This window comes from Harpia harpyja, chromosome 1 (assembly GCF_026419915.1).
Source record: "Harpia harpyja isolate bHarHar1 chromosome 1, bHarHar1 primary haplotype, whole genome shotgun sequence".
NCBI lineage: Eukaryota > Metazoa > Chordata > Aves > Accipitriformes > Accipitridae > Harpia > Harpia harpyja.
This window is the reverse complement of record NC_068940.1, coordinates 94,115,522-94,130,315: the sequence shown is the minus strand read 5'-3', so window position 1 is coordinate 94,130,315 and position 14,794 is coordinate 94,115,522. Positions and strand designations below refer to the sequence as shown.

Here is a 14,794-nt window from a genome sequence, read left to right as displayed (position 1 = left end):
AACTATTTATTCTGCTTTTATTTCTGCTGTGTGAAGTGGCACTTGGTTTTAGTAATATGTTTCCAACCCATGCTATGGAATCCACAGAAGGTGATTGATAACATTTTGCTGTTCTTTGTGGGCTTAAAATAGGAGTATTGTCAGTCATGCCTCAGTCGGAAAACTGTTATGGACTTGCATATCAGAAGCACCTCAGAGCTGGGTTGCTTGCCTAACTTCACTGTTTTGCCAGTTTAAAGGAGCAAATGTTTTCATGTGTCACCTAGTTAGACTTAATGCTGTAAATTATACTCATAATTCCCCGAGGAAACAGAACATGACCTTGGGGAGTCTTTGAAAAATTGACAATGTCTGCCTTTACTGTCAAATTTGATCATTTGACCCATGAAGAGAGAGTTCTCTCAGGATTCTGGCTGGGATTCAGAAAGGAAAAAACATTTTGCAGTTGCACTCCAAACTGTGGGAATACCTCTGTAACTGGGCAAATTGTTTAGCAGCTTTTTCAGGCTCCAAGACTGCTGGAGCTTCCTATAAATACATATTTATCTGAATGGTGTACAAATACTGGTTTTCATACTATGTAAGCTTGTGGGTAGAGAAACACCTGATTCGTAGAGGTCAAAAGTCCCCCTTTTTATATTTTCCTTCGATGTTAATCAGAGTTGCCAGACCAAATCAGAGTGAGCCAAATTGATCTGTACACAGTGTTGGCTATGTGGGGTTTACGGAGGTTTGATCCCATTTTAAGGAAAGATTCTTTAAATCTGCTTAAGTTTTTCTCATTACCAGAAGGCAGTTAGACCTTAAATTAGGATTAGTCTGCAAGCCACAATTTCTTGTTTCTTTCAGATGGGAAGTATGAGAGCAAAACTTCTGAATTTTTTTCTTTAAAAAAAAAAAAAAGCTTAAATACTAAAACTAAGGTTTAGCAGGCACTTGCCAATATACGCAGTCTGATTTGTTCTTCTCGGCTATAGGGCTAATACATCGGATAAAGGTCAGAGTTCTATTTTAATTTTTCTGCTGGATTTTCAGCCAAATTTCAGTTATTTTCAGAGGACATACAAGAGAATGCCATAGCTACTAAAATGCTACTAAAAATCCCCATTTTTGTATTTCTCCTTACAAGCAAAATGATCAGACTCTTACATTACATATGTTAAAATAAAATCTTGATTTTTACAAGCCTTACCATAAAATTCCACTTAGTCTTTGGAGAAATTCTTCTTTTCCTTCTTGTCAGAGTATCTTTTCTGTATTGGTTTAGCCCACAGAATAAATAAGGTGGAAGCCATGTCCTCAAAAGGTTTTTTAGATTCTCGATGTAGATTCTAGAATATCTTTAATTGTTCTTCAACATCCAGTGCTTCCTTTTGCTTCCTAGGGCTTTTTCTTATTCTCTCTCCATTGCTTCCTAGTTTCCAGGAATGGCAGGATTGATGGATTATATATAATATGAGAATAAGATGATTTTGCTGCTTTTCTGTAAATTTCATTTTTCTTATCACAGTCCACAGGTCATTTAGTGCCAGATTTCAAACTGCATAGCTAATTTTCACTTGCACAAAACCAAAAACTTTGTTTCTTAAAGAAGAGAGGAATTTTTAAGTTGTTTTTAAGGCCTTTTCTTGTTTAGAGGTAATTTTTTTTTCATATTTCTGTTCTGCTATATATTTGTGTGTCTGTATAATTTAAATATCAGGAAAAAAAGCTTTCCAGAATGATTGATGTAGCACTTCTCATAGTGACAAGAAATTCATGTAAAAATCAAAAAAAGAAGGACGAAATTAGCTTTACCACTAGTGCTAGTTTTGCATATAAGGTTTTTAAAATACTGATTTTGAGGGGATGCTTCACTTTTTGGGTGTCAGCACAACTTTGAAATGTTACTTAATCATAATTGTGTGCTTGTTTGTGAACATAGGTTTTGGAAGGTTTCAACACAAATGTGAGGATCTGTAGCCACGTATTGATTCTGAGACGTTTGCACACTATGTAGTTGTGTCTAGCCTGAAACCCAAATTGGAACGTGGCAAAAACTGTGCCCACTTTCAAGCTTTGTCTTTTGGAATTCCCCCTAAAAATATGTTCAGGAATGTATGATGAGATTCGTCATGAAAGTCAGTGTGTAGCTGACTGAGGGCAATACTTGTTAACTAAAAGTTTATGGTTTTCTGAAGGATGTTTAAAACAAAAAAATCAATAAAATGGATTTTCTGAATTGATTTTAAATAGGAAATCAAAGCCTTAGAATATAGAATGATTTCACCAGGGTGAAAAACTAAAAATAGACATGTTTTTATATGGAATTGTAAGGAACAGAATAATAAAACCTAACAAGATTGATTGCTAAAACCTCCTAGAAATTCTTTTAAATTCAGTAGAGTTGATACTTTGGAACACTGTTTAACTACAGTATTTTATGCTTTGAGACTATGAATGTGTCACCAATTTTTTTGATTTAGTCATCAAGTATGTTAATATGTTCAAGTAGTTCAGTAAATGGCTGATGTTCAGTCATCACCTATCTTCTAAAGGAAAATGCTGTCATGAATTGATCTGCAATGTTTGCATCCAAAATGGTGAACGTAAAACCAGTATTTCTACACTGGGGTGGTAGTGTGATAATAAACTATTTTAAGTAGTGTGACTAATTGAAGTTCATTTTGTTTTGCAGTTTGAATTATTTTACAGTCAGCATTTTAGTGGAAGGAAGCTTACTTGGTTACATTATCTTTGTACAGGTAAAAATAAGTGCTTTGCTAAACTTATGCTCTATACAACTGACAGTTATTTGTTAAAAGTCCTTTTCAAATGGCAACAGTCTTTATATGCAACATAATGTTCCGACTCTAAAGTCAGCTGACTTATTCTGCATTATAAATTAACTTAATATTTGCTGCTTAGTATTTCCAAAATTTAAGTTTTGTAAACTTGCACATGTTTTCTGTGATTTATTAAATCCAAGTAAAGCTAGGGTTGTACATTCTTAACTACAAAATGGCACTGTAGAACTGCTGAGTTAATAACAATTGCCCTGGAATTGTGTTGTGGTTTAACCCCAGCCAGCAACTGAGCACCACGCAGCTGCTCACTCACTTCCCCCTGACCCAGTGGGATGGGGAGAGAATCAGGGGTGGGGGGTGGAAAATAAAACTCGTGGTTTGAAATAAGAACAGTTTAGTAGGACAGAAAAGAGGAAAATAATAATAATAATAATAACGATCATAAAATGGCAATAATAATAGTAAAAGGATTGGAATATGCAGAACAAGTGATGCACAATGCAAGATGCACAGTTAGTTCCTGAGCAGTGATCCCCCCCAGGCCAACTCCCCCCAGTTTATATACTGGGCATGACATCACACGGTATGGAATATTCCTTTGGCCAGTTTGGGTCAGCTGTCCTGGCTGTGTCCCCTCCCAACTTCTTGTGCCCCTCCAGCCTTTTTGCTGGCTGGACATGAGAAGCTGAAAAATCCTTGACTTAGCCTAAACACTACTTAGCAACAACTGAAACCATCAGTGTGTTATCACCATTCTTCTCGTACTAAATCCAAAACACAGCACTATACCAGCTACTAGAAAGAAAATTAACTCTGTCCCAGCCAAAACCAGGACAAATTGTTTCTGTAGTATCAGATGTCTCTTAGCTGAATATTAAATAATTTTAAAAATGCATATTATACTATTTTACTCAGATATGTATCTAAGTAAATACATATATATATTTACTTATGGTTATATTTACTATATAGAAATATATGTTAAAAAACATCTTAGAAGATATATATACAATTGTAGCTTAGTTTAGTAAGTATCAGTCAATCGTATTTTATTTCAAGTGCTTTCAGTATCAGGCTTTAATGGCTGAGCACCACAACATATTGCATGGAGCTGAAAACCAGGCTAGCATACAACAATATAATGTAATGAAAATTTAGTTCTGATAAAAGAAGGTTGCTGTTAACGCACACTCACCTTCACACAGAAAATCTAAATCTGTTTTCAGGCAGATTTCTTCAGTGCTTTTTTTCCTCTCTTTTTTTTTTTTTTAATTTTTTTAAATTTCAGGGGAATTTAAAGACTATAAGAATATTGTGAAAAATTTTTAATGACAGATCTTTTATTTTGTTTTTAAATCTTTACTTGGAACAACTTTCCTGTAATCACTATTCTGTGATTCTGTGTAAGCTATTACTAATTGAAGTTTATGCATTGTAACGTGTTGAGGCTATTTGGAATTTCCTTTTTTTATTACTATAAATTATATTGCATTATTCAAATTCAACACTGTAGGTTTCCTTTTTTAATGAAAACACTATTGTTCTAGTATCTGTAGTTAGTCAGGATTTTTTCTTGCAGACCACATTCTATATTTGTAAATTCACAACATCAGTTTTCATCTTCCCATTTCAAGTGTTAAATGCATACTTAGGTATGAATTGAATGTCTGGAAATGTATGAGGAGCTCTAGTAGTTAGGCTTCAGATGACTTTTCAGCACATTCCATCAGTTTATAAAATACTACTTGTATCATTACAGGTGAAGTAAAAATGAATTATTTGTGCAAACCTTATGTAGCCATGGTCACAACATACCAAATGGCAGTGTTGCTTGCCTTCAACAACAGTGAAACTGTCAGTTACAAGGAGCTTCAGGATAGTACACAAATGAATGAGAAGGAACTGACAAAAACCATCAAATCCTTACTTGATGTCAAAATGATCAACCATGACTCAGACAAGGTATGCAGTAATGATATAAAAAAGTTTCATGTTTTCAGTCTTGTGATTCTAATATTTGTTGAGGGCTTTTTTTAATATTAAAGAATCCACTGTTTGCTTTTTTTTTCCCCTAAACTATATTATTGACCCTTATGAACAATTATAAGTTTGTATTTGTAAGGAAAGAGACAAGAGGAAGTAGACTATCTGTGTCATATAGGGTTTCTATGCCTATAACAGCATGGAATGCTGAAAAGGTAATAATGCTAGGACTGCTTATTGTTTGTTGCATTTAATTCATACGGCTTTCGGCTCATTGCTGTTGGAGGGGCTGGCACGACCCAGACTGGACAGACCAGGAAGTCGTGTTTAATTCGAAATTCCCTTGGGCTAAATTAAGGTGAAACGATCAGTTAAAGATTTTATTCATGACAGAAGCAAACTGAACTGGGGAGGCATGGTAATAGGTGGCAGGGTTTCTCACAAGAGGAATTGGCATAAGACTACTTCTGTAAACCGTGTAACCATATACATCAATTCAGGGAATAAGGAGATCCCTCCCGTTGAGTCACGAGGTTCAGAGCAGACCCCCTTGCTTTCCAGACTCCTCCTCAGAGGAGGGTCTAGGGGCAGCTGGATCCACTCTTAGTCTCAGACTTGGTCAACGGTTTATATCTTGAAACTACCTCAGTAAAGCAGGTAACCTGTGGTAACCATATACATTGATTCAGGGAATAAGGAGATCCCTCCCGTTGAGTCACGAGGTTCAGAGCAGACCGCCTTGCTTTTCAGACTCCTCCTCAGAGAAGGGCCCAGGGGCGGCTGGATCCATGCTTAGTCTCAGACTTGGTTAATGGTTTATATCTTGAAATGGATGAGATGTAGGGATTGTGGAAAAGGAAAGAGAGAAGAAGACAGAGAGAGAGAAAGGAAGAGAGAAAGATTTCACCGGTCTTGGGTCCAGCGTTAGTTCAGTCAGCCGAGGGGTCTGGTCCCGGTGGGCTTGTGCACCCTGGGCTTCAGTTTGTGTCCTTTTATCATCCTTGCCTCTCCTTCGGGCGGGCACCTGAACTTGTCAGGTTAATGAGCAGTTTGTGAGCCTTTGGGCTTGGGGGTCGTTTGTGGGGTAACTTCTCCTTCCCTGCAGACAGGGCCATTGTTTGATCTTTGTATCAGAACAGCTTATCAGAACAGGGAGCTGCGCATCCTCCAGCACGCCCTCCCCCTCCTGTTGCTGATGTCTGAGCTGATGGGCTTTTCACCTTGGTTCCTTGCTGTGCAGGGTTTGTCTTTAAGCAGAACTTGCCCCACCACAATGTTTGAGACATTAACTCTTTCAGTCTCTCACCAGGGAATACTCTTTAAACACACCACTTTCCAAGTTGCACTGAATCATGGGAAGGAGACCGAGTAGTAAACCAAAGAGTCTTACAGAGATCCTAAAAAAAAAATATTTGTGGAATTGAGACTGAAAGTAACAACAACCATGTTCTTCCTTGCTGATAGCTTGCAGGAGGAGGAAGGAGGAGGAAAGACAGCAAGGAGTGCTTGTGTGAGAGGATTTTTGCTGCAATTGGCCAAACTCTATCATTCCATGAGTTTCATGAATTCCAGTAATGTCTGAGCTTTGTTTGTGGTTAAGGCAATGGTTGATACAGGTTCTGTTTCTGACTCTGGCTCATACTTCTGTACAACTTACATGAAACCAGTTACCATTTTTCCCATATAGCGAAGGGCACAGATGCAAGAAACACTATGGAAGTGCCTGTGCATACCATACAAACTTTAGCGTATGCTTCCAGCTAGCCCAGAAAGCCTGTTACTCCGACAGTATCAGGCAGAAGAAACTAAGATAAGCTGTCCACTTCCCTTACAAGGAGAAATCCAAAGCTGCTCTGATAGCTGCTTTTTTTTTAAAATCAGAAAAATATTAGAAAATGGAAAGTGACATCACAAGGAAGATCTGATGCTTGGCTGAAGCATAGGACATATTTCCAATATCTAGAAATGAGCTCAGATTGGAACAGTGGCTGGGAAGATGTCTGTTAAACCATGGGTGAAATGTAACACTGGGAGCTATTATAGAAAACAGTGAGATTTTTCATAATCTTAGAAAGTTGCCCATTATTTAAAGGATTTACATTTATTTATAACTGTTCTATAAGGTTTGCCCAGTTTCTTTAAGCATATGTCATTGAAGAGTGAATGATACAGCTTTCCAACCCTTTTACGTTTTAATGTTTACCACTGTGTTTTCTGGTTCTTTAACTTCTAGGCTGTTGTATTCAAATGTCTCTGCTAATTCTGTTTTCTTTGCACTCCATCCAGCAATGTGAAAGCAGATCTGTAGACAGTCTATCAGCTTACTTATTGAATAAGCCAGTGGAGTTTAGTGGCTTAAGCAGTGAAATTAAATACACTAACTTCTCTTTACCAGTATATGAGCCAGAAAGAAAAGTACAGTGTATTAAACGTTGTAGTTTGCTTTTGTTTGTTCTTTTTCTGAAAGAGGAAAAGAAAACAAGAAACTTTTGGCAAAATTTATGGATTCGTTAGAATCATGCTTTTTGAGTTCATGCACAACACACAATTTATTTTGGTTTATACTCAACCATGTAAGCAGAATAGTGTTAAAAGTTAATGTTAGCTTATATTTTTTTAAGCTGTCGATCTTTCCCCTTTCATGTCAAATTTTCTATCCTATGCCTGGATATTATAAAGTGTTATAATAAAGAATATTTGTTGCAGAATATAAAATCAGAATTAATATTATTTTGAGTATATACTTAGATAAATATTGACTGTGTTTGCTAAAGTATTTGCGCTTGAGGCAACCATCGTTTGGCAAGACTCCAAAGTCTAAGGAAGCCCAGTAACTTTCTTCTGCTGGAAATTGGTAGTACTTGTACAGACTCTTGCCTGGAAACTGCAGAGATTGGTTGGTTCATCCTGTTAGTTGAACATAAAGGTGTTTGGCCTGCATAGAATAGTTACCATTTGTTGAAAGAAATGGACTTTTACGTGTGGAAAAGAATTGAGATTCTGACAGGAAAAAATGAGAAAAGTATAGATAGATGTGGAACTGTAGAAGTTGCAGTTTGTCAACTGTTTCTGCTATAACATAACAAAATGCTTAGATGTTCTTCCTTAAGTTCTGGAAGGCAACATTAGTAGTAGTTGTGAAAGCAACAGCTCTCTCTTTTGAGGTTCTGCTATAAATAAATGCAAATCCTACTTTCGTTGCAGGGAGAAAATGAGTTTAAATGGAGAGTGTTTGCAACTAAGATAAGCTGTCGAAGTATTAAAACAGAAATTGCTTTAATCATATTGACTTGTTAACAAAATTCATGTATGTCAAAGTTCTTTATACTGTTTTGTAAAATAGACTTGATTTCTAGGTTAGTTAAACTGTAGCATAAAAAATATTGACCTGGTTCAAGTGGCATTTTAGAATTTCTAACTACAAATCTGAAATTGTTTGTATGTATGCAAACCCCTAACTGTGATTTTTCAAAGTAAATTGTTACCATTTTCTGGTTCCATTTCTGATTTTTTTAAAAAGAGTCTTTATTGCAGGAAGATCTAGAGGCAGAGTCTACGTTTTCATTAAATATGAACTTCAGCAGTAAACGAACAAAATTTAAAATTACTACATCAATGCAGAAGGACACGCCACAGGCAAGTATTCTTTGGTGTTGCTAGCTTGAACAGCTTAGGAAGCTTATTTTTCTAGAAACAAATTTATTGTATTAGTTTGGTGTAAGCAGATGTAAGAGTCCCTGTGTAAGATTTACATCACCATAAAGAAATTGTTTAATGAATAAGTTTAATGCTTAAGCACTGCAAATTTTTTGTACTTAAAATATAGGCAAGAGAAGATGGAATAGGAAATAAGAAAGTAGAAGAAAAAGATAAACAAGAGCTATTCCTCTTGTACCAAATGGGATCGACATTTAGCTTGTCTTATCTAATGAGACTTTTTTATTGGTGGTGTTTATAAAAGCAACTTATTCCAGGAACAGCAGAACCAATCAACTCTGTTTTCCTATGGTTTTCTGTCCTTTGGCAACTAAAATTAGCTCCAGTGTTGATAATCCGTGTTCCCTTTGTATCTCCTAAGACATAGAATTTTGTACAAGAGACATATGTGCTGCTAAACTCAATACATTGTAGTAAATTCTGCCTGCCTTTCTCCCTAGCAAAAATGCTGGTTTGGATGTCTCTCCTACCTTCCTGCTGACTTTCATGAAACGTGATATTCTTGATTTATGGAAGTACTTTGCCTGGAATTGAACTTCACCTAGATTTTTGTATTAATTGACCACTTTTAATAAAGGAAAAAGTATAGATTCAAGATACTTCTATGAAGTATTTATTGATCTTACTATATTTTAAGCATTAGTCTTCTTCCTATATTGCAGGAGATGGAGCAGACCAGAAGTGCTGTAGATGAAGACAGAAAAATGTATCTTCAAGCTGCTATAGTCCGTATCATGAAAGCACGTAAAGTGTTGCGACATAATGCTCTTATTCAGGAGGTAAGATAAAATCCTCTTCTTCAGCATGATTTGATGAAAGTCTTCAAGATAGTTGGCTAAAACATCTGACCACAAAACTCTCCTGTGTCAAAACTATTACCTCAGTGAAATTAGTGAGAATTTCATTGGAGTCTACTTTGAACTGCAGTACTGGAGCACTGGCTTGATCACTCAATCTTGTAAATGTTTCTTAGCACTAAAGCATTAAGTGCCTTTGTGCTTGCTCTTCCCTGTTGGCTGGTTCTATGGCAATGGATCTTGTATACTATAAGAATCATTGCCAGAGCTATTAGGTTCATTTCAAAACGTGAGTATGAATATTCTAGGTATGGAATTTTCACAGAAGCACCTAGCCAATAGTGAGCTCTAATCATGATTTTATTCTAATTCATGGCTTAAATTTTAAAAGTTGTCTTGAGTATATAGACATGCACTTCTTAATCTCCCTTTTCCATTAAGCAGTACAGTTGTCTAGATTTTTTAGATTCTAGATTAATGATCTGTGAACTGTCACAGACTGGCTGGGAAGGAAGTGCTATTTCTTTTGTTTTTCTCACACTTTCCCATCTGTGCTAGTTGCCTGCCTAATTCTGTTTCTTATTCCAACCTAACCTTTGCTCCTACCAACCAGTTCCGAGTTTTAGTTTTCTCAGCCTTCCAAGGCGTTCATTCTTCAGTCTAATTCATTCTTGTGTCTCCTGAGCCTTGCTGGGTAGCTTCAGAGCAGACTGGTAGGAGAGGGAATAAAGATTCCTGCTGTATTTGACAATTTTGAGCATGGAGGTGGAGAGGCATTTAGTCATTTTAAGATCTGCTGTGTGCTTTCTGTCTTGTGGTGGTGGAGAAAACAGTTTACCACAACCACCACTTAATTTTTATTTCCTAAAAAAAATAAGCAGCTACAGAGAGCTTGTGAGCCCAGAACTTGCAATGTGAGACATCTTAAAGGTTTTGGCTATTGAAATAGTGCTTGTACACAAACACTCTGAAAGCAAGCTTAATTTAAGGAATCTGATTTTTAATATCTAAAAGATGAGGCAGCGTAGGTCCTGATTATTCTCAAAATCTTTGGTTATTTGGTTTCCTGCTACTTAAACTGTCCATGCAATTATAATGAAATCCTGTAAGAATTTACAGTTAAAACTAGAAAATGGTAGGCAAGCCCAGTTTCATCTTTGAAAATACTTTTTTCTCAAATTCTCTCAAAATTCTCTCAAATTCTTAGAAAAAGTTTTCAAAGTGTACTTTGCTTGAGATCAGTTTGTAAGGGTGGAATAGATTACAAATTTTTATGTTTCGGAAACAAAAAATCGTTTCTGGTTGCTTCTTCCTTTGTTTAACTCAGGGGGCACTATCTGACATGCCTCTGCTGCATTTTGCTCTTGCAGTGCTCTTGCAGAATAGTATGGTCTACTTAGCATCAGGAGGTTTTTCATGCTTTGTAAGAAAGATGGATATTTTGATTGTTACTCAGTTAAAAGCTACGTAGAGAGTAAAATTGGTGCTCCACTTATCTATCGCCAGCCACATCCACCTGTACTGTTTTTTTACCTTAGCTTTTAACTAAATTTATGACACTTTTGGAAATCGTATCCTTTATCATTTAGTCTGTAGTTCTCAATTTTGAATACTACTTACATCCTATATGGATTAGAGCATTTAAAAATCAAGACTAGGCTTCTAACTAATTGATATCTATGCTGCAGTATAGCATGGGGACCTGACGTAGCCTTAAATAATGTAGCCTTAAAATTGTGAAACCTCAAGCAATAAGATGAAGCAGTGCCAAAATCCACTAAGGTTAATTTTTCCTTCTTTTTTGCACTCTGAATTAATCTGTGCCAATCTCAATGCTACCTCAGCTAAACTGTTACTGGGACCTGAGCTTGATTCTTTAAAATGTTAGGTGTCCTCTCTACAGTCTGTGATAAAGATGTACTCTTAGGCACTTCAGAATTATTGCCAGGTTTTAGAGCAAATTGTGGGGTGACGCATTTTTTGTATAGTTACTGCTTAAACACACAGATTAAAATCTCATGTTAAGTGGAAATTTTACCTAATTATGTCTGCATTGAGCTCAGTAACTCTGCATTGAGCTCAGTTTTGCTTCATGTTGAATCAATAAGGCCAAACTGCCAGGTGGTTCTGAGCTGAACATGCTCAGCTTTCTCACTAGACTGACTGTTACTAAAAAATGAATAACCATCACTTCTGCTAAACTTTTAGACTATGCGTAACTACTTGGCTGTACAACTTCCTTTTTTTTCCCTGTTAACCTTGTAGTAAGATTTGATTTACTGTCAAGAGCATTTTTATTTCTTGATATTGTTACTAATTATGTTACTAATTATGGTGACATTGTAACTTTTGTCATGATGTTTATATGCTTATATATGATGTATTCACTTAAAATTTCTAGTCTGACTTCTTGGGGGGTAAGAATCTTTCAAAAAAGAAGTCTGTTTACTATGAATGGTTAATATTTTCTCACCTCATTAATATTTTTTTCTGAGATTATAAGGGCAGGGTTATACTATTGTTGTAGATATGATTGAAAGACTCCTAGCCTTAATGTAGTTAACTCTAACAGTTAGACTACAGCACCACACATTCATTTAGGGTGAGGTGTCCGAGAAAATACTCAAGGCCCTTGGTAGACCTTTATATGTCAGCATGTGGTCTTTGCTGAATTGGTAATTGTGTTAGATACACCCTGATAGTTTTACTTCTAGCTCCATGCTGCAGTTGCTTGCAGGACAAGGTAGCTTTTCCCTTAAAGTGAATAAGGTTGGTGGGAGTAGTGAAGGGAAAGGTTAATGCAGTCATTCCCAGAAAATTTTTTATTCTGACTCTCAGGTATTTCTATCCATCCTTCTTATTTGTATTATCTTTGATAAAACAAAAAAATCCAAAACCCCAAAAAACCTTACCAATACAAAATTCTATCTTTTGTTCTTTCTGTCCTAAGTAAATACATGAAGTATGATGATGACAATCAGTTTGAGTGTAGGGCTGAAGTTAGGTGAAATCTGAGCAGATCTATTAGCTTGTTAGCACCAAGTTTCTTCTCATTTGTACTGCTGTGGAACGTACCAGACCCTTGGCTGCTAGCCCAACAAAACTCGCTCTTTTGAGCTTTTTGTTTGCTTTGCTGGGTGAGTTCTACCTGGTGAGCTCTGTTGGCTCACAGAGGGCTCCAGCAAGCTCTAGAGCTGGGACAAAGCCAGCTGTGAAAAGTTGTAGAGAAAACAGGAAATCCAGCTGAAGTAAAAATCACTTTATTTACAGAACAAATGAGAAAATACTGGCAAAATATATTGTGACACTTTAGTGGTAAGATCTTTTGTCTGAAAAATTTTCCAAGTTAATAGATATGCATATTCTGTTACTACACACCATTTCCTCCTCTTCTCTACAAGAGAATGGGCAAAACTAAGAACTATTAAGAGACATCTAAAGTTTTGCCTGCAGTGGCAGTTTCTTCCAGAATGCATATGTAGACTTGTTTTTACAATAAATAATTTTTTACTGTGTGTGTTACAAAGTTCCAGCATAGCCAGATGGAATTCACCAAATTGTAGGTCTGTCTTCAGTGACTGAAGAAAGATAGGTTCATCCTGATTGTCTCAAATTGTATAGGAAGGGAGGTCAGCGGTAGGGGGACTCCATTTACACCTTCCAGGCAGCAGAGCAGTTCAAGTGCCTTCCAGGAGCAGATATACAGCACTACATGGGCTGATTTTAGACAAAACAACAAATGCAGCTCACATCTCATATCCTGGCAGCTGCAACAGCAATGAAGTAGTGTAACTTCACAAAATTATTACTACTTGGGCTGTGTCTTTTGTGATGAAAAGTGTCATCTAGGGCTTTTCAGCAAATTTCCTGAAAAAGAAGTGTTATTTTTTTTTCTTGCAAGTTTGATTGCCTAGTGCAGTAGAATCTCTGAGCGTAGGTTGCATTTTTAATGTATTTAAACTGTGCTATTCAAGAATGAATAAGGTCTCATTATAACATCATAGTCAGATTTTTTGGTAATTTGCTATGTACCTGCTAACATGTCTTCTAAACATGTCTTTTTAATGCTAGAAAGAAAACACAGGTTTCACAAATCTTTATTAAATGAAAATGTCTTCTCTGGCTTTTTATGATAACAAAAGTGGTGATGGATGTGAAGAAAATTGTGTTCAACTTTAGAGGTAGTTTTGAAAAATACAATCAAGTGAAATTTAACCATTCAGAATTGTATAAATTTAGGAAGACTAAGATTAACACATTCTTCAGATGTTTCATTTCCAAGTAAGACTGCTGTAACTCAAACAAAATTTGCGAGTCCATAAATTAAATATTCTGGAACAATGAAAGTACATAAACAGAAGTAAAAGGGACCTAGTTTAGGAAGAGAAGTCAGTTAGCAAAGCCAGCATGGAAAGGCACATATGGTCTTACAAAATTTTCACTTTGCTTAAACTGTGATAACAGTGAACAAATGTGTTAATATTAGATTAATTTTTAACCTGAATATTTATCTTCATTTGTACTGTGGCAAATTAAGTGAGCAGGAGGACTGAAAAGATCTGGTTAACATGCAGGCAAACTGAACCAATAAGCTGAGCAGTCAGTTTAAGTGTCCTGACGCTAATGTATAGAGATGCTTTGTTGGTTGTTATAAATGAACTATTCCAGGTTTATTTAATCCTGTCTTCAAAAGAAAAATATACTGAATTTGCCGTAAACCCCTTAGCGAATATTTCTATAGCATTTATAACTGTCATAGATAAAAATAACACAAAAAACCTGTCTTTCTTTTGCAGGTAATTAGCCAATCAAGAGCTAGGTTTAACCCAAGTATCAGCATGATTAAGAAGTGTATTGAAGTTCTGATAGACAAACAGTACATAGAGCGAAGCCAGGCCTCTGCAGACGAATACAGTTATGTAGCATGATGTTGCTATCCTGCAGGTATGATTGTAAGGAGATCATTGCTGTCACTGTTTGGTGTGTTCCTGTGGGAAGAGGCAGGCCTGTGCCTCCATAATTGGTCACTTGGCAGCCCCTGTTTTTCTGCTGTTTACAACATCACCAGTGCCATGTCATGAGCGTCAATGAAAATGCCTATAGATATTTCAAGCTCATGTCATTATGACATTTCTTAAAACTTTACTAAAAGAATGAGTGAAGTATTGCTGAAATGTGGAAAATTGGTTGGGTACCATGCTTTTTTTTTTTCCCCCCTTCCCTTTCACGTTTGCAGTTGATGTTTTTTAATGTATCTTAAGACAATGTAAAAAAAAAAAAAAACCCAAACCACAAACCCCCCCCAAAACCTAAATATTGTAATATGACAGATAACCTAATAATTGTATCTACATTAAAATGTAAAAAAAATGACGGACATGATACTGCTGCTTGTCAAATAAAAAAATAAAGTTATATAATGTGTCCTGAATGATTGTAGAAATGGATATAGCATTAATGTCTGTAAATATTATTCAGACCTGGAAGAGTAAAAATAATGTTATGTGTTTG

General features: G+C 36.1%; 1 protein-coding gene across 5 annotated transcripts in view; it reads left to right on the top strand.

The window, feature by feature from the left end:
• Positions 1-14,572, top strand: part of CUL2 (cullin 2) — a 56,463-nt gene extending 41,891 nt beyond the window's left edge. For all 5 annotated transcript variants that reach the window (XM_052805987.1, XM_052806010.1, XM_052806002.1 and 2 more), the window contains 5 exons: positions 2,678-2,744; positions 4,546-4,748; positions 8,304-8,405; positions 9,149-9,265; positions 14,080-14,572. In XM_052805987.1, coding sequence (XP_052661947.1) covers positions 2,678-2,744; positions 4,546-4,748; positions 8,304-8,405; positions 9,149-9,265; positions 14,080-14,211 — 621 coding nt within the window. In that variant the 3' untranslated portion in view covers positions 14,212-14,572. The remainder of the gene's footprint in view (positions 1-2,677; positions 2,745-4,545; positions 4,749-8,303; positions 8,406-9,148; positions 9,266-14,079) is intronic.
• The last annotated feature ends 222 nt before the right edge of the window (positions 14,573-14,794 follow it).